At 40.6% G+C, this 19,472-nt stretch overlaps 1 protein-coding gene across 1 annotated transcript in view; it reads right to left on the bottom strand.

Moving 5' to 3' along the window:
- The window catches only part of SLIT1 (slit guidance ligand 1), a 144,434-nt gene extending 125,222 nt beyond the window's left edge, over window positions 1–19,212 (bottom strand). Inside the window, exon 1 of the mRNA XM_025167881.2 lies at window positions 19,016–19,212. Coding sequence (XP_025023649.2) covers window positions 19,016–19,212 — 197 coding nt within the window. The remainder of the gene's footprint in view (window positions 1–19,015) is intronic.
- Between the last annotated feature and the right edge of the window lie 260 nt (window positions 19,213–19,472).

Here is a 19,472-nt window from a genome sequence, read left to right as displayed (position 1 = left end):
GTAAATCTCATACTGATTTTTTTTTTTAATGACTTAAGAAAATAGCAGTATTATCCTTAATTAGCCCAAACCCTTGCTGATTTTGGGTGTGGGAGCGATGTGTGAAAAATATTAACAGCCGTCATATTCTTGATATTTCTCAAGAAAATAAAGTAATAATAAGTCATTTTAGGAAAATTAGTTTCTCTTAAGAACCAGGAGCATCCTGTATATGCTGCAAGGATCATTCCTACATACTCATTCTGGAGGAAAGCCCTGATTCTTTCTGATGAAGAGCTCGAGTTACATTTCCAGCTTATTTCGATCAGGTATAACAATATAGCCCATTTGCTGTTTAACACTACTTTAAATGTTTTAAATATAGGTAGAGAAATCAACTGCACACAGAGTAAAACATCTATTAAATAGATGAGAAGGTTGCAGATGTGTATTTAAAAAGTAAAATAAATTACAGAGGACACAAGAGGATGTGTTCTTTCAGAATAAAATCATATTGATCGTGCTTAACCACTTAAAACTGTCAAATCCCCAAACTGTTCCCCCACCCAGCAATGTTTAATTAAATAAGAAACAAAAGCACAATATATTCCAGGTCTGGAACTTGCAAGAATCCAAGTTTTAAATAATGCTATGCTAATAAGAGTCAGATATGCATGTATGATGTTGTGAAAATCTGCCACATGCAAGAGGTTTTGGGGGTTCACATCAGAAATTCACTTGCCCCATTTGATCACAAAGAATCCCTAAATATAGTGCCTAAGTATTTGTATACATTGTGAAAAAAATTGCCTTAACTAATTGCAGGTGACTACAGATCAGCAAATGCTAACCAGTAACCAGTGAGTAATATTAGTATCTAACAGTCCATTAGGTTTTATGTGGTTTTTAAACTGTTTGCTTTAACTGTCATAAAGCATTAAGCCACAAAAACTGCATCCAAGTATGAAAGTCATAATATGAAATAAACAAATATTGTGATCTTTGCTGCTGAGTTTTTCAATGGATTGCTATGTTTTGGTGTATGAAATGACTGATCTAATGATACTACTAAGAAAGAAGAAAGTTGAGGTATGAACAGGGATGTTACTGAGTATGATACAGTACTTGAGAATCTGATTATCTCAGTTTGTGCACTTGATAGAACTTTTCATTGTGGTAGCATCAATGCTAGATTCTTGCATTCAGATTGTGACCTCTGGTGCCAAGCACAGCATATTCTATAAATACAGTACATAATTTTGAATCAGATCTCACAACTTTTTATCCTCCAGATGTTTTGGAGTTCAACTTCCATAGTAAATGGGCACATGGGAATTATGGGAACTGAAGTTCAGAAAATGTGAAGGCCTGTTCAGGGATCATTACCTTGTACTGCTGAAGGGGATTGTGTTCCTCAATAATACTGTGTAGCATATGAACAATCCCAGAAAGGTGACCTATGATAAGAAGTCAGACTAAGTGTGATCCTTGAAAAAGGAAATGGCAACTCACTCCAATATTCTCCAAGAAACCAAATGCATATTCACAACTAATAATAATGGAAGATGATTCCCCAAGTAAAAAGGTATCCACTGAATTACTGGAGGAGAGCAGCGGGCAAGTATGAGTGCTTACCACGTAGCTGGATTAAAGCCAGAAGGATACCTAGATACTGATGCGTTCAGAAATCTGATGCCATTGGTACATGGTATGTTAGAACCACACACCAAGGCAAATATCATGTTGTCAAAGCAGAAATGTCAAGAATGGATATTGCTGTTCTGGGAATCAACAAATTGAAATGTACTGGAATGGGTCAGTTCAATCAGAGGAAGGTCTTCTACTGTGGACAAAAAATAAAAATAAAAAATAAAAAGAGAGTGGCCGCTATTGTTAAAAGGTTATTAATGTTAGTGCATCAGATACTCTATATTCTGCAAGCAAAGATACTTAGAAGCTCTATTTGGTCACCAAAAATAAGATCTTGTACTGATTGCTGCTCAGATAATGAACTCCTTGCAAAATTACAACTTAAAGAAAACAAATCATCAGGCTAACAAGAAACAAAACAAGGCAAAATGGCTGCCTGCTGTCATGTTGAAAATAGCTGAAGAAAAGCAGAAAGCAAAAAGCAACAGAGACAGAGGAAAATTTACCCAAGTAAATACTGAGTTTCAGAAAAGACCAAGAAGATATGAAGAATTATATTTAAATATGCAGTGCAAGGAAATTAAGGATAACAATCAAATAGGAAAGAAAATAGGAGCATTTATGAAAATTACAGAAATCAAAAAGAAAAATATCTTAAGCAGAAGTAGGCATGATTAAAGTCAAGCAGGGCAAATCTACAGGAAAAAGAAAATATAAAGGAAAAACGAAGAAATGGCGTGAATATATGGAAGAACTGTACTCAACAAGATTCCAAAATTGATGATACATATGAAGGTTTAATCACTGAACGAGAGCCAGACATTCTGAAAAGTGAAGTGAAATGAGCCCTCAAAATATTAACTAACAATAAAGCTGCAGGACTTGACATGCCAGCAGAACTTTTTAAAATCTTGCAAGATGATCCAGTAAAACCGCTACATGGGGTTTGTAAGCAGATATGAAAACAAAGCAGAGACCAAGGGACTTTTATATTCTAGGACCAAACAAGACAGTGCTACTGAATATCCAAACTACTGAACAATTGAACTTATTTCACATACTGGCAAGATAATGCTCAAGACTTTTCAGTCCAGACTTCAACAATACATAGAACAGAGGCATAGTCTGGACTCAGAAGAGTCAGGGACACCCATGATCGCATTGCTAACATCAAGCAGAAATGGAAAAGAGAATTTTAAAAAGACATATTTTACTGTATTGATTATACAATGGTTTTTAATGTGTAGAGCATAAGAAATTAGAAAAATAGGTGTACTATGCCACTTTATCTGTAAATATTGAAAAATTTGTATGTTGACCAAGAGGCAATAGTTCAAACAGAATATGGAATAACTAAAGGTTCAAAAAAGGGAAAGGAATGTGCCAAGGTTTTATATGCTTTATATTATATTTATTTGATAACTTGAATGCAGAATATTAGAGAAGAAATGGTAAACTAAGAAAAATAGATATTGGAATTAAATTTGTTGGGAGAAATATCAACAACCTCAGATATGCTGATGATACCACTTTGACAGAAATCAGGAAGACTTAAGAAATCTCTTGCTGATGTGAAAGAACAGAGTGCAAAAGCTGTCTGCTGCTCAGTTTTTAAAAAAATAACTCAGATTATGTCAATAGAGAATTGCAACCCAATGCAAACAGGTGGAGAAGAAGCCGTAGCAGTAAACAGACTTTATCTTCCTAGGCTCAAAAATGTACTGAGATAGTGACTGTGACTGTAGCCATGAAACAGAGAGACTTCGGCTACTTGGGAAAAAGGCAATGATAGATCTAGACAAAATAGCAAAGCACAGAGACATTACACTTACAACGAGGTACATATTGTCAATGCTATGTCTCCCAGATATGGCTGTGAAAGCTGACAATCAGAAAGGCTGAATGAGATAACTCTATCCCTTTGAAATGTGGTGGAGAAAATTGTTGAGATTACCTTGGACTGCAGGAAAAGCAAATTATTCAATACTAGATGAAGTAAAATCAGACTGCTCACTAGAAGCACTGATTATGAAAGTAAAGCGTAAATATTTTGGGGACATAATGAAGAAGCCAGAGCCACTGGAGAAGACTTGGATGCTTAGAAAAATCAAAGGCAATCAAAAGAGGCTGACAGGAGACAAGGTGGCTTGATATTATTACTGTTAACACAAGCAGGAATTCAAAGAAACAATTGCTGACAGACAGTGATTGAACAACTGAAGAATAACATCCAGATTTGGAGAACAACAGGTTGGGGAATATTTCTTTTAATGAATCTTGACATTAGCATGTTACAGTCCTTCCAAAATAATAGGAAAGCAATTAGTATGAAAACCAATACAGAGTGGCAAAGATAAAAGAGGATATAAAGAGCAAAGAGGAAAGTTTGATGGAAATTATCACAGAATGACAGATTCTCCAGACACTTCCCACTTTAGTATTTGAAACCTCTCCTTCTCTCCTCTTGTATTTAGGATTGCTGTTATCTTATTAAAAGCAGTAATAAAAAGGTTTAAATAAACACAATAGCCTCCATAGCATAGTTTTCATATAATCTGTTATCCTTAGGCTAACCATAGTTCTTTCCCAAATCTCAAATAAAATTTAATATTTGTGTCTTACATTTCATTTATATTTATAATGCCAACCTTTCAATATAGACATGAATAGTAATACTAAGAAATATCACAGATACTTTCAAAGAAAAAAAATGTATAATATTATTCCTGGCAATAAAATTTTCACATTTGTATGATCTTATGGGATGATGATGATGATGATGATGATGATGATGATGATGATGATGAAAGAAAAAAGAGAGCAGACACTGAAGACAGAGGAAAAAGTGGGGAAGAAAAAATCCAAAGGGCTAATGAAAATATTTAAATGTCTGAAAGCCTGTTGAGTTTCATGCATGATTTATTGTCAAAGGTACCGCATATACTGACTAAAACTTGTTGATTAGTGAATTATATATGATGTGAAAGATCCATAACTGGATATCTCCATTCTCACTTTCTGTCTCTCTCTCTTTAAATGATGTATGTCAGAGGTGTGGGTTGAATGTGAGAGCTATATGAGTCAAAGGAGAGATCAATTTCCCCAATTTGAATTCTGTCTTCATCACTTCCATTATTTCATTTGTCCTAAGAGAAAAATGCATGCATGCCCAGTTTCCTCCTAAATAGTACCTAGTTCCTGACATTGAAACCAGACTAAGTTCAAACTAGTGGTCTGTCATAGCTATGGCACACTACTTTGGATAGATTTTGCAACTTTCAACCAGGCTTAAAAACTGAGAATCTGGTAGGCTCAGCTTCTCCCAGCTCTTACAAACCTTGATGTATTGAGTGATCCAGTCTGATCTTCATGCTAAAATTCATCTAGGGCCCCAGTGAATTTGGCTAGTGGAAGTGGATCATGGGAATCATAGCCCCAAACAATTGGAGGGCTTCACATTGTCTACCCCTACTCTTGATAATTCAGTGTCCAATTTAGTACTTTTTCAACTTGGAGCTGTCCATCAAATTCTTGTGAACAAAAAAACATGAGTCTGTCAAATCAGATCTAACTCTAAGCAGCCAAATGTTCTTGATGAGGTAGTATTAGAGGTATTTCTTCTCCAAAATAAAATCAGTATAACCCCTCCTACCCTTCTTCCCCTCCTACACACATGTGCACACATACACTCATCTAGCTGTACAAGGCAAGTAATGCACACTAAAAGAGTTAGGTTTTATTTTAAAATGCAACACCTTTCCTTTCTCCTAAGCTTTTTTGCCTTTTCCCTTCGCAAGTCTAGAGAGTAGACAGAAGGTGTTAACAAAACCCAGTTTCCTTCTCCTTCACCAGGTAAAACTGCATCCAGTCAATAGATTAAGCAAGAGTATATTAGAATGGGTTGTCTTCTTGACCTCCTCACTATTAACAAGTAACTGAAAATGCCTGAGGAAATATTAAGCATAAGATAAAAGGTTTTTTTCAAGAGCAAAATCTGTGAAGCATTATAAAGTGCATCCATCTTGTTTATTTATTTATCAGACCATTATATCCCACCTTTTCTCTGAGTGGTTAAGACATTGTCAGGACTGGATTACGGCCAACTGACACCCTAAACACAGCTCAACAATGATGCCCCTCGGCCGTTCCATTGCTTAACTGACAAGACATTAAGACTCAAGTGCTGAAAACTAAAGTTGAGTGTGGCAGTGAAAGATTAAAGGGCATGATAGCCAGGGGGGAAAATTCTGTGGTTCCCCACTTTCCTTGATGCCTGAGCATGTGCTTATTTTGCCTAATGATTAATCCAGGACTGGGCAGTGTACATGAGGATCTCCTCTCATTTTACCATAACAACAACTCTGTGAAGCCACTTGGGTTGAAAGGGGATGTCTAACACCTTAACCTTGTCAATATACTGATGCCAATGAACATGATGCATCACTTGGGATTAGATTTTAGTTCAGGAAGTTAACAGCAATTCTTCCCTGTCTCTTAAAAATGGCCTTATCCCATTTGTAGAAAATGAAGCCCTATGAGGAGAAGCTTTGCATGATACTTGCATGTCTTCTCCAATATGGGAAATCACAGATTATCCCATTCCCAGTTTTAAGAAAGAATATTGTATAAAATAGGAACAGTTTAAAAACTCTCCTAATGCATCTTGGTACCACCCTAAATCATCCCTCCACAAACTCACACCAGCCTCACCTCTGCCTTGGCCCTTGACGTGGCAGATTTATGTAAGAGATCTGATCTAGGATCTGACTCTCTCCCTCTGCTGTCCCAGAGACTCAGGAGAAGCTCCAGTCGCTCGTTTCAAAGTTGGAGTTACCACTTTTCCAGCACCAGAATGTCATCAATTCTTGCTGTAAGGTATAATAGGACTTTCATCTTATCTTCTCTTTAAAGTGTATGTTGTTCACCTCTGGAAATTTTGTGGAGAATAGAATTCAGATAAATTATGCTTCTGTTGCTGTCCTCAGTCTTCCACTTGCAATGCTTAAAATCAATTTTTACTTCCCTATCTGTTAAATAAAACTTGTCTTCTTTTTGACTGCCTGAAAAAAATGTCCTTTTCATCTTCAAATTTATGTGATTCAGATTTAATCAGTTTCCTGGTACAAATGGCTATTACAGTATTTAACAGGAGCTGATCTTCTGAAGTGCTGACAGAATTTTTAAGACAAGTAACTGCACATAATTGAGATCACTTTTCTGTGCCTAGGAAAAGACTCTGTGTCAAGGCATCAGAAAATATATTTATCTTGTTGCTTATGTGCACTACATACATATTTTATTTACTGCCTCTTACAGAAGCTAGTTGTTCTCTTTTTGACATATCATTTTGAGCTTTTCCCCACTACTGAGTTAAAGTGCTAACCATCCCTCTTTGATCAAACCAATGTCAGCATAACCTTGGTTGTCCAAATTGGGAGTCCCTATCCTCTTCTTGGTCACTGCTAAATGGGTGTGGGAGTGTGCCCCTCGTTATAGGCAAAGTGGCTGGTTTCTTCCTCTGGCTTTGCAGGTACATCCTCCCTACTTCAGCAGTCCCTGCTTGGGACATTGCAGCAGGAATGGGGGGGGGGTCTGTCTTAGGATTCTGCCTGGGGTTCTCTAGGCTGGTTTGCCTACCACTCCTCCACATACCATTGGGGCCTCCCAAGTAAAAATAATAGGAAAAAAGGAAATATATGGGTAGATACTAAATAATGAAGGGTGGAGGTAATGAGTACACAAGGAACTCAGGAAATAGTTGTAAAGAAGAGGGCCAATGCTGGGAGAGCAATAGCAGAGGTGGAGGCAAGCTAGTGACCAGAGGTGGAGATTGCCCGTACCTTCTAATACTCCCCAAACACAACTCTAGTATTTTCACAACAGACATTGTAGATTTTATACACTTTGAAGCTGTGGTGGAATAGTGACAGCTTATGTGGGGGGGAATATTATTATACTGGTACACATAGGCTGTTTGATAAATTGATAAATCACAAGTGGGGATCCAGGCAGGATGCTTTTATTTAAACCAAATACCATTCTCTAGGTTGCACTGTTTGGGCTGCATCCGTTCAAGGTCAGGTTTTCTGAAGACTTTAAGAGGACCAGGGAAGAATGTTCCTTGTACTCCCTTGCCACAGCACACATGCAGAGAATTTTCTTTCCATTGCATCCCATGTTAATGTAATTTTTCTTCTGTGTGTGTGTGTGTGCATGTGGTGATGGGGGCTGTCTTTTAAAGTAAATGGTAGTATTGAAGTAACTTAAATACTGGCATAATTCTTATTGTATTTTAACATATTTACATCATTGCATTGATTTAACATATTTATCTATCTGATCATTTCAAATACTGAACCATAGGTTGGGTAGGGTCCCTTCATGTGTGCTGCCCAGCGAAATTGCTCCCTCTAAATAAAAACCCCCACTCTGCTCAGCTTTTCAGTTCAACAACAAAGAAGCTTAAGATGTTACAGTGAATTTGTCACTCTACCAGAATCAGGTTCCTCTTAATCTGTCACTGCCTTTCTATGTGTTTTTTCTGAGTCACCAGTAAGTACCAGGTTTTCTCGCTTTGTCTGCAAGACTGCAATAATCTACAATTATTAAAACCAACAATGAAATCTTTATCAAGAAGAGCTCCATCAAAGGTCATACATATAATAGAAAAAGAAAAACCAAAATGTAACACAATAGGAAACTCAGGTTAGATAACTGCACAAGCAATCAGCAGATGAGAGGGAGGGAAAATGGATCTGACCCTGATTTGGGACAATAAGGAACATAAGGCTATTCTTGTTATTAATTTTAGCAAAGGATCTATGTGTCTTCTCTCAGTTTAACACATGCATTGAATAGTTTGCCTTTAACAGCCAATAAGAAACTCATCACTTTGGGAGGATATATATCAAATTGAAGGAAGATGCAGCCATGCTATAATTCAATGGGCTGCAGTTGTTCAGGGCAGTCAAGTCTTCCTGAGCTTTTGAGCAAAAACTCAGTTGATGCACAAACAGCTGATGTTGCTCAAAGAAGCATGCAGAACCTGGGGGCATGGTGGAGAAATTGTTGTGACTGTTCTGCAACTTGGATTTATACTCCAGGCATCAACTGGAATCTATTCATCTCAAAGCTCGAAATCATTAGAGAAATATCTCTTCCTGTTATGTGTTGCTTTCCTTCCCTGAAGCAGAATCATGAACTGCTGTGCCTGAAGATCACAGGATCTGCTTTGTGGGGAGAACAGCTGATTATATGCAAGAGCTTATTTGAATAAAGGAAAAGTTCAATCACGCCACAGGTATAATAACATAGATTGTATTATAAATACAGGTTTATTATTAGGTAATGAAAAAAAGGCATTCTGGAAGAAGACAATGGCAAATTCTTTCTGGAACATTGCCAAAAAAACCCTGAATAGATGTAGTCACCAGGAGTTGATCTCAGTCTACTGCTTCTTTAGCTTCAATCGTTCCATCATTACATGAAAGCATACAAATGCAAAACACACATACAGACTATGACACTTCATTCAAAGTAAATATCCTCTGAACCTGGTCTACCATGAAGTGCTTTGATTGGCACTATTTAAAAAAACCCATCATAATGTAGGGACAATTCTCACTCTTAAAGAAGACGTGATTCAAACTGAAGGAAGAATCTTAGCTTCCTTCCATTCTCAAATCAAAAGCGTTTTATTCTAAGATGAACTGAAGCGTAAAAACCATATTTTAAAAAGTCAAAGGCCTTTCAAAAAGCACTGAAGCATCATAAGCAAAGTGCAGTGCAGTGATTACTGCTGACCCTAGGTCTAAAAATTCTGAGTACCAAAGAATGTAAGAAGAACCCCACTGTACCAAGCTCATGGCCCCTCTAACACAGCATTATTACCATTCAGGCTAATCAGGAGCCTACAGAAGAACTGCAGTGTAATCGTACCCTCCCATTTATGTCCCCAGCAACAGGTATTCAGAGATAACTGTGGCTGTGTTTGCACACACACTGAATCGCAAACTAGCCTGCCACATTTTAATTTAGACTGCTAGGCAAATCCAGCCTATGTTGGATCATTGTGTCCTATGAACTCCAAAAACTGGGTTAACTAAGCAAGCTGTAATTAAGTTAAGCATGGGTAGCACTGTCAAAAGAACACAGCCACTGTCTTTGATACTAGAGATTATACAGTATATAGCCACCATGACTAATATGCATTAACTAGCAGCCTGATCCACTCACCTGATTTCTTTTTCTAATTAAAATATCTGTGGCATCTGCATTTTCTTCTTATTGTCCTTCAAGCTGTTTGGTTATTAAATATTGTGGGTGGCCTATTTATTACTCCATCCATATGTGGGCAAAGAGTCCTTCTTCCATAGGCATGGTTCATTTAGAAGCTGTCCACGTCTAGCCACCATTGTCCAGGCTGTTGAAATGTTGCTCAGCCAGCCTTCTAAGACTAAGATGCAGCCAATCTTAGTCTTAGAAGTGGTCATATTCTGTGGTCATATTCCTATCAGACTCTACCTTAAAGTATTGTTGTGAAGCTAAAATTCTGTTCTGATTTCCTTGAAAAGCAAAAAGAGATATAACAACTATATAACCTTCCCCAGTTATCAAACTACTTGCACATTACAGAGGCCACTATAACACATTAAAAGCAAGTGTATATCTATATATGAATAGGCATCATAAACCATAAGGCAATGGGAATTTGTAAGAAATCTATTGTATTTTATTGAAAAATGTTCTCTGGAGGCAAATTCTGCAGCCTTACTGCCCATTAGTGGGGTTTTCTTCATCCCTGGGGCAATTCATCCTGGTTAACAATCTCAGCTCCATCAATACAAACACTGCAGAGTTTTTAAACTAATATTTTTTCAGCACACAATTCCATGGAGAGGCGAACTCAGTGTTTCCATGGCAATACATTGACAGCATCTGCTTGGGAAGTAGCTGAAGGGAGAAATTGGAATAGAATTGCAAATTCCCCACCACCCAGGCAAGGATCTGAAGGAAATGAAATGAAACATGACTGCCATTGTGATCCATCACAAGCCTATAATACTACTTCCATAAGGAATCTTGCCTTTTGCCAAAACAGTGAACTCTCCAGTAGCAGCTTAACTCCCATATTAGCTAAATGTACTGTATCTGAAATCTCCAGAATAGATCTAGGCACATTCCAACTAGAAGCCAGTTTTTTATTTCCCCTTCACAACATCTGGCTGTTAAAAGGGGATAAAGGGGCTTACTCTACCTCTCAGCTATTCCAATATAAGATCTGAGGTATTTCAGTATTTCCACAAAACATATATGACAACAACTTTTTCTAGGCAAAAGGTTTCGAGTGGTTTGCCTGGTGCCAGACACCAAAAAGTAGTTAGTGGAATCAGGACATCAATTAAATCTGATTTAATTTAATTAAGATTAATTTAATTTAATAAGGTTACACTCATGTATCTAACAATTTTTCAATTGGGTAATAATATGTGAAAAACTTTGGCAGCTGTACCCAAGACTTTCAGGAGCCACATATAGCTCTTGATACTGAAAGTATACACTTCTGCCTATGGAATAAAAAGAAACACAAATGTTTCTCTCAAAATTCGTTCTGTGTTGATGCAAAATGATTTATAATTTATTTAGTTGTAATTTAGATTCCTAAGGTCACCCAACTCAGCAGTGGTTATGATGACACCCAAATTACAAAAAAAAACCTGTAGTACATTAAACCAGAAAAGAAAAAGATAATTGTAACAGGAGAAGCAAACATAATCATAACCCAACTCAACATAATTCAGCCTAGGTGGAAACACACCCCAACCTATGGGTGCATCAAGGCCCATTAAAAGGAAATCAGTGTCAAAAGATAGAGCTGTTAGGAGTGTCAAAAGAAAGAGCTTCTATTATTCTAAGAGCAATCTGGAACATCAACACAGACTAGGTGTTCCTTTGGAGAAAATTAAAGATTTCTGCAGGGCTGGAATACACACTATAAAGGCACTCTTTATTTGTAGAGATCATACTGTAATTGCTATACAGTTCAATTAATAATTGTACTGTGTTGGCTAAGCCGAAGACACAGCATGCCATCAACTTGGGTTTTAAAAAGAAAATGACAGCCTAAGAACAACAGAATTGCAAAACATGCTCATGTGGAGATACACCAGTGGAGCCTAGCAGGTTCAACCCTGCCACAAATTAAGCATTGGAAGGTCAGGGTAGTTAACTGGAGCTATCTTATTCATTCCTAGAAGGATGGGTTCAAAATACCATTGGGTAAAATGCAAAGGAACAGGCATGTCCATAGGGAAGTGGTCAAAAAAGTCAAGATGACAGCCACAACCATGCAATCAAAGCCCCACCTTTTTTACATGTGTTGCAACACATGTAAAAAAGGGGTGGGGCTCTGATTACATGGTTGCGGCTGCAATCCTGGATTTTTTTTATCCTCACCACACCAAACAACTCTCTGGACAAGACCAAACCCAAATTCAGTAAGGTCTTCTCCTGCTTCTTTAAGGGATTGTGACATAAAGGGAGTGAAAGGATTGTTCATTTCACCTCGAGAATACCAATTTTGATACATTCCTCTCTCCTAAATAAATAAATAAACAAATGCATGTTTTTGTACACATATGCAACCTACTTGGTTTATAATGATACATTTTGTTCTTTGTTCTACATGTCACTTGTAAACTAGCTTTTAATTTCTTAAAGATAAAAATGTAATTTACAAACATAATAAATTATTTGGACCTTCACACACTGGCATATGCAAGTCCCCACCAAGAACTATAGCAGGGGTATGCAGAACTTTTTTGAATTTGAAACATGTTGAGCTTGGAACATTGTTTCAAGTTTAAAAGTGCTGTTCAAAAGTTTAAGTTCAAAAACAGGATTGCTTCGAGTTCAAAGTACTGTACTCCCAAAGTGATTGGAACAACTCATTTCTAACTGAAAATGTTTTAGATTCAAAACGTTTTGCATGCCCCTAATCTATAGAACAGAATGGTCTTAAGAAAAATCAAGAAAAGACATCCCTTAAGTAATCTGAATCAGTTCTTCCATGTCATAAAAATAAGTGAGGTGTGAAGAATTTCTTATTTTGAAAACAAAGACCCATGGTCTTTAGAACCCATGGCTACCTGCCAGATGAACACCATGGTGATACAACAGATACAGTTTCTATAACTCAGAAACCTTATAAGAAGAAGAGGTGCAATTGGCCACCCTGGAAAAAGTGATGACTTGATTGATATGCTTATCTTAACAATACAGCAGGGACCTACTGTAACATGGCTTCTCCCCATACTGTATCTATCTAGTACTGTGTAAAGAAAAGGAACTGCACAGGCAGGTTGACTGAAATGGCCACTTCCCGTCCCAGCACAGCTTTGCTGGTGACATTGCAATGAAAAATGACCATGCCAGTTGGCCTGATTGCTTCCCTTTAAGCCTTACCAAAGCAGCATGGGAAACAGCCACAATGCAGGAGCTCCTACCCATTCAGAGTTGGACCTGTGAGGTCACCCAACTCTTTCACACAAGAGGTGTTGTTGTCTTTACAACAAATGCTTGTCTTTGAATTGATTGTCAACTGACCATATGTCATTTGCTTAAGACCAGAGACATGATGTTGGCTGTACTTCTATCTAGAATTTCTAGATTGATTTCCCCACCCTCATGTTCTTATAGCAGTAATTGCTGCCTTGACTTTATTTTTACTGGCAGTAGCTAAAACTAAGTTAGCATCTACTTCAGATGCATTCACATTATTTTGTTTTCTTTAACAGCTACGTTTTTATTTTAGTATCTTGCAGAATGTCATTGATTAAGAATGGCAAGAGGTATCTAACAATCTGTCTGTGATGTTAGTTTCTCACCAAATGTCCTCTCAGGATCTTTCTTTAGAAAGAACTATCCATGGACTGTTCCATCTTGGTATTTATTTCTGAAGCTAGAACAGTAGGGGGACTATTGTTAAGGAAGGGGGGCAATATATTTGGTGAAAGGCAGCCAAAGGAGCATCGGAACAGCTCCTGATCTATCTCTTAATGTACTGCCCTCCCTGCATTTCCCAAAGATTCCCAAATCTATAAACAAAGTACAGATCTATAAACAAAGTTTACTTAGCTAACTTCCTTAGTGATACTATAGGAAACAAGAACAGCACCTGCTCAAAGAACCAGAGGAATATGTTACCCTGGACCATGCAAATACAGGAAAAGTGAGAAGATGGGGAGGAAATATTAAACATTGGAAAGTCTTTGCAAACAGTCAAACATGCACATTTTTAGCAAGATGCAGTTACCTTAAGGATATTATGTACTCCTTTTATTACATTATCTCAGCTTATGAGAATACAGTGCTGGTCCTACCTTTAGATGCAGTGAGTGGCTGCCATAGACAGCTGATTTTGGGAAATAATGAAAAATTATTGTTTAGGTACTATATTATTGTTTTCTATTACTAGAGAGGGAAAGAGATGCTTCTAGGATTTACTGCCAAAGGTACCACAGTAATTTAACCTGAGCTGGATACTTAGCTTTGCGTACTTTGCGTCAAAAGGCATGTCATTTGCTGTTTGCTTCACATAAAACATCTCAGGTTGTTCCTACTTGCAGCCTACCCTAACCCTAACCCTACCACCGAGAGCTAGAGAGATTAACTCAATACTTGTAGGATCAGTTCAGGCATCACACAAACCACAGCTTTTGCTAACTATGAATTAGAATTCCGATCACTGATTGGGCATCAAACATGCAGAAAGAGTGGGCAAGAGATGTTTTTCTGTTTTTACAATATATTGCTTCATAAATTCCTGATTCACTTTTGTCTCCACAGAGTAGCATACAAATATGACATAACTATGATTTGTCCATTTAGACATCCTGTCAAATTGTAGTTAGTACATTATTTCTGATTGTGCTTTGGTAGACAATTAAAAAGAAATGTTTTTCAGTCTGGACATTCAATAGAAGAGAAGACATCCAGCAGAAGGCAGAAGACTAGCAGAGCACATCTATGAACACCAACTAGCAGTCAGAAGACACGATGAAAACTCCTTAATCTCACAATGCATGGACAGACTCAACCATAGTTTCAACTGGGAAACTGAGCATCCTAGACCAAGCTAAATCCAAAAATGCTAGAGAATTCCTGGAAGCTTGACATTCAGACAAATCAGCCATCAATAGACACATAGAGATAAACCACATTTACGCCATTCAAAAGAGGCAATAAAAAAGTTAAAAAGGAAATAAAAAGGCCAGAACACATCATCTCCAACAGCCAACACCGAAATAAGCAGAGATTAACACCAGGCAAACAGTCAAGCAGAAAACAATACTCTAATAAAGGAACTATCAAGGAGAAAACCACACCCCCACCAAAATGGGCAGGGCAAGCTACTGTATATAAACAGGGAGCAAACCCCACACTCACTCACACTGATGATGTTGCCTAGTTGGATAATGAAACATCTGCAAGCAAACAACAAAGCTCAGAGAGCACCAAGGACTCCATAGTTTGGATATCATTCTAAACCCTGATTAAGCTTCATTAAGCATAATTTGGCATAATGTCTGAATTGTGACATTATTTCATTTTTAGCAACTCATTAAGAATCAGAGTAAAGCCAATTTTCATAGCACATTTTCTGTTATACATGAACATCTGTATTCTTCCCAAGTATGAATTTACATTCAAGTTATAACTTTCCAAGCAAGCATTTGCAGATACAACCAGCATCAATTACTGCAGCCAGGAAAGTGTCACTATGATCCCAGGAATTGCTTCTGGCTGTATGTATGATCACCAAATTCATAATTTACATCAGCCATCTCAGTGTTCCATATATAAAATGTGAAACAGCCCTAACTGAACTTGCAGTCTAGCAACGTGGCTCCTTACATTTGCTTTTGCTTAAAATAATAAAACAAAATATATCTGTACAAATAGCTCTGTATCACTCCATGAACTGCACTGGGTTAAACCTCTTTGGAAGTCAAAAAATGTGCAGCAAAGTAAACAGCTAAAACAGATTTTCTTCCTCTCTCTTATTTATTTTGGTGGTTGGAGCAACAGAATGAGCAGGAGCTATGGTTAGCAAAGCTATGGTTAGTGCTTGGACTTTAATTGGTCAGATGGTACGAGCAGTTTAAAACCTATGCAGTACTTTCTATAGTAGTACTGGGAGTAGGAACAGGAGTAATTTTTCCCTAACACAATTCCCCTTCAAGCAAGGAGATCTATATAACATCTGGTATCAATCTCTGTATGTTTCAGGATACAGAGAAGGATGGATCAAGTGTTCATATTATCCATAAACTCACAAGGTACTCCTGAAACCATTGCATTCCTCCTCTGCCAGTTCTGATATGAGTAGGCAGGACAATTACAAGAAATGACGGCATTGCAACCATCAGTGACAACCTAGATGCCTCTTGTCCGCACAGCATGGTACCCAACCCTGGAATTATGCCATTTAAGAGCAGAGTCTTGTATTTGTGGGTCTCACACATTCCAAGTGATGCGCAGTCTCATTCATCTATGCTCCCAAAGCAGTACCCTGCGGCTCTGGCATGATAATGATTTCAGTGAGGGTAATTAAGGTGCCAAAGAAGGAAATGCCATTAAAGAAGACATCACGCAGGGCTGCTAGGAGAGTTCACCAAGGCTGCTTTGTTGTGCGCAGGGGTGTCCACAGGCCTATGACCTAATTAGGCTTAATCTGAGAGCATTAATTGGTTTGTAGAAGGAACAACAATAAGAGTGGGTGGATTGCCTAGTACAAGATCCTCTAGAGCAGTGTTTCTCAACCTTGGCCACTTGAAGATGTCTGGACTTCAACTCCCATGGCTGGCTGGGGAATCCTGGGAGTTGAAGTCCAGACATCTTCAAGTGGCCAAGGTTGAGAAACACTGCTCTAGATGCACAACAGACCAGGCATCTTCAGTGCCTATAACATGGCTACTCCATAGCAGCTGTAAGTCCTGGCAGAGGAGGCTGTAACTGTCACTGGACTGTCACATTTCAGTCTCCAGCAGGATAGACTGCATCTCCACATCTGGCTTAGATGAGCGGCGAGGGGAACTAAACTCAAGCTAGGAAGGAGACAGCCAGAGGGAGGAAAGCCACCTGCTTGCTGTGAAAGTCCATTCTTAGGTGCTTTCCAAAGTAGACATCTCACTAGAATGCCGCAATGGTGCCACATCAAAAGAAATGTTCATTGCGCTGCTGTTTGTATCATTCAAGTCAGGTGTAGCATCGCCTTGGCCAGCAAGGGGAGTCCCCCCAGTTTGCTTCTGCTGCACCTTTTGCTCATACAAATCTTGCCTTGGAATATTTGAAGCCACATACCATTCCCATTCTTTACTAGGTTACCCCGGGATTGAATCTAAAAGTGTATCCACCGCATCAAGCAGTGTCCTATCCATTTGACTCCAAGACAGGCAATCCTGAGTGGGGTGGGGGAGCAGGAGACCTTGGGAGAGCAGTGGGTTGATGCTTTGGGACCCAGGGGTGGATGCAGAACTGGCAAGGAGCGAAGGAGAGACAACACACAGCTGGGGTGGCTGAATGGGATATCAGTTCTTTCCACCAGACTTTGATCATTATCCCTCCATAGAGTTTCAACTAGTTTACTTTTCCAAAGAGAAATCCAAAGAAGCACAAGTGTGAGAGGCAATATTCTGCCCAGCAGCAGTGAATCCAGCTGCTCACTCCCCGCCTTACTCCTTCCCTGCCTAAACTGCACAATCCAGTGTTGCACTTTCTGATGAATTATTTAGTATCCCTTCCATCTTACTTCCCTTTGCACGCCCCCCCCCCCAAAGTAGTGCCCACCTTCAAGCTGCAGAAAGATGGAGAGCATTCTAATCAGCAGCGCTGACGAGGCTGCTATGAATGAGCATTAATGATTCTACCTCCCCCCCCCCCCCCCCCCGCCAACCCCTGCTTTATTCTGGAGAACTTCACGTGTAGCAGAGATTAAGGATGCGCACAGTCCATGTTTCTCGCCTGATTTCTTCTTTATTTGCTATTGCTTCAGGCATTTAGTAAGAAGCCTAGATGGGCTTAATTAATCCAAAAGGTTAGTTATCTCCCCAAATAGTTTCCTCTTTGCTTGTCTTCAACCCTCATTAAACTGCTGAAGGGAGGGGGAAGGAGGCTAACTGGGATGTATAAATGGTAGAGCCCGTAGCGCTGCAGGCTCCTTCGGCAGAGGAAGCATCAGTCCCAGAAGGATCATTCAGCCCAGATTGCTTTGAGTTCTAGCGTCTTTGCTCCAATCTCCATACAATTCAGATACATACTGGCGATACGCTTGGCTGGCGAAGAGGTTTGCAACCAACCCAGAAAGGACATTGCAAAAGGGCAGAGAGCGATATGATGACGCCAGCCAGTTCCAGCGATGTACGCTGCTCTCCATTCATCCTCCTCTTCGCCCATTTCCACAAAATACCTCACCACCACCCTCCTTCCAAAGCAGGTATCTATATAGCTCAGCTTTCCCCAGCCTGGTGCCCTCTGGATGCCTTAGGTAAAAGCTCCCGCTATCCCCATTGTAGCTCCACACATCCGATGTAGCTCCAGACAACAGTTTTCGTAGAAAGCCCTGGGAAATAACCAGCCCCAGCCGGGCCCCCAGAAGATTCACACCCGCCTCGCGAACGCACAACCAAGACACGTACAGCATGCCCCCCGCTCCCCACTCCGACACACACACAGTCACACACACACACACGTTTTCGGAACCTCTCCGAACAGCAAGAGCTGGAGGGACAAGAAAGTTGCCTGGCGGGGGATCACCGCGCTATTCGTCGCGGAGGGAAGCGCGATCCAGGGACTGCGCCCAGCGGGAGCCCCTGCTCCTCATCCGACCCGAACCGTTGCCCCGCGTATGTAAAAGGGGAGGGTGGGGAGGCTCCTGCTTCGTGCAGGCACGGGGTTTGAGAGGGGGGCATACCCGCACGGGAGCGCGCGACGGCTGCCTAACAAAGGCAACCGAGGGATTGTTCCCGAAGCTCCAGGAGGAGCGCTCGGAACCGGAGGCTGCCCCTCTCTGACCCAACTTCCCCCCCGCATTCCGACTTCCCCAGAAGGACCTTTGTCTCCGCCGCCTCCGGGACCGTTTGAGCGCGTCCCAGAGCGAGACGTCCTAAGCGTCGAGTGCGGCTGGGCTCCTTTGTCAGGGCGGGAGGGGAAGTGCAGCGGCCAGCCTTTGCGGAGATCCCGCGGGCCGGCAACACGCGGACGTCGGAGCGGAGCTGAGAACCTCAGCGCCGCCGAGATCAAACGCCTCCCAAGTGGCCCTTCAGGCAGCCGAGAGCCGCAGCGTTCGGCGCGCAGCGGCGCGTCCCCTCAGTCCGGCGACACTTACAGCCTTTCTGCGCTCCTCGGGATGTTCTTAGGGATACTGCGGAGCCCCAGCCCATGACAGTCCACCGTAGTGCCGCTGCAGGCGCACGGTGCAGGGCAGGCGGTCGCCCGGACGCGGCAAAAGGCTGCCCAGGCCAATAGGCAGGCTCCCGCCCGCAGCCACACGCCGCCTGACCCCGCTCGCCGCTTCGGAGCCATGCTGCCTGCCGGGGCTAGCCTGCTAGCGAGGAGCTGCCCCGCACATGATCTCCCAGCGGCTCGGCTCGGCTGGCTGGCGCGGCGTGGAGCCGCTCGCTGTGTCTGACGCAAGCGAAGGATGCCAGCTCCTCTCGCGCCTTTGCGCGCCCGGGACGCAGAACGCGGAACTCGGGGCACGGGCGAACGGGCGCTCCCTTCCCCTCTCTCACTCAAATACACACACACACACGCACGCACACAGAAGGAGCACTCATCCATCA

The sequence above is a fragment of the Python bivittatus genome, unplaced genomic scaffold, assembly GCF_059951505.1.
Source record: "Python bivittatus isolate LINGU-HERP-01145 unplaced genomic scaffold, Pbiv_v1 ctg000980_np1212, whole genome shotgun sequence".
Classification (NCBI taxonomy): domain Eukaryota; kingdom Metazoa; phylum Chordata; class Lepidosauria; order Squamata; family Pythonidae; genus Python; species Python bivittatus.
This window is presented reverse-complemented; position numbering and strand designations above follow the sequence as displayed.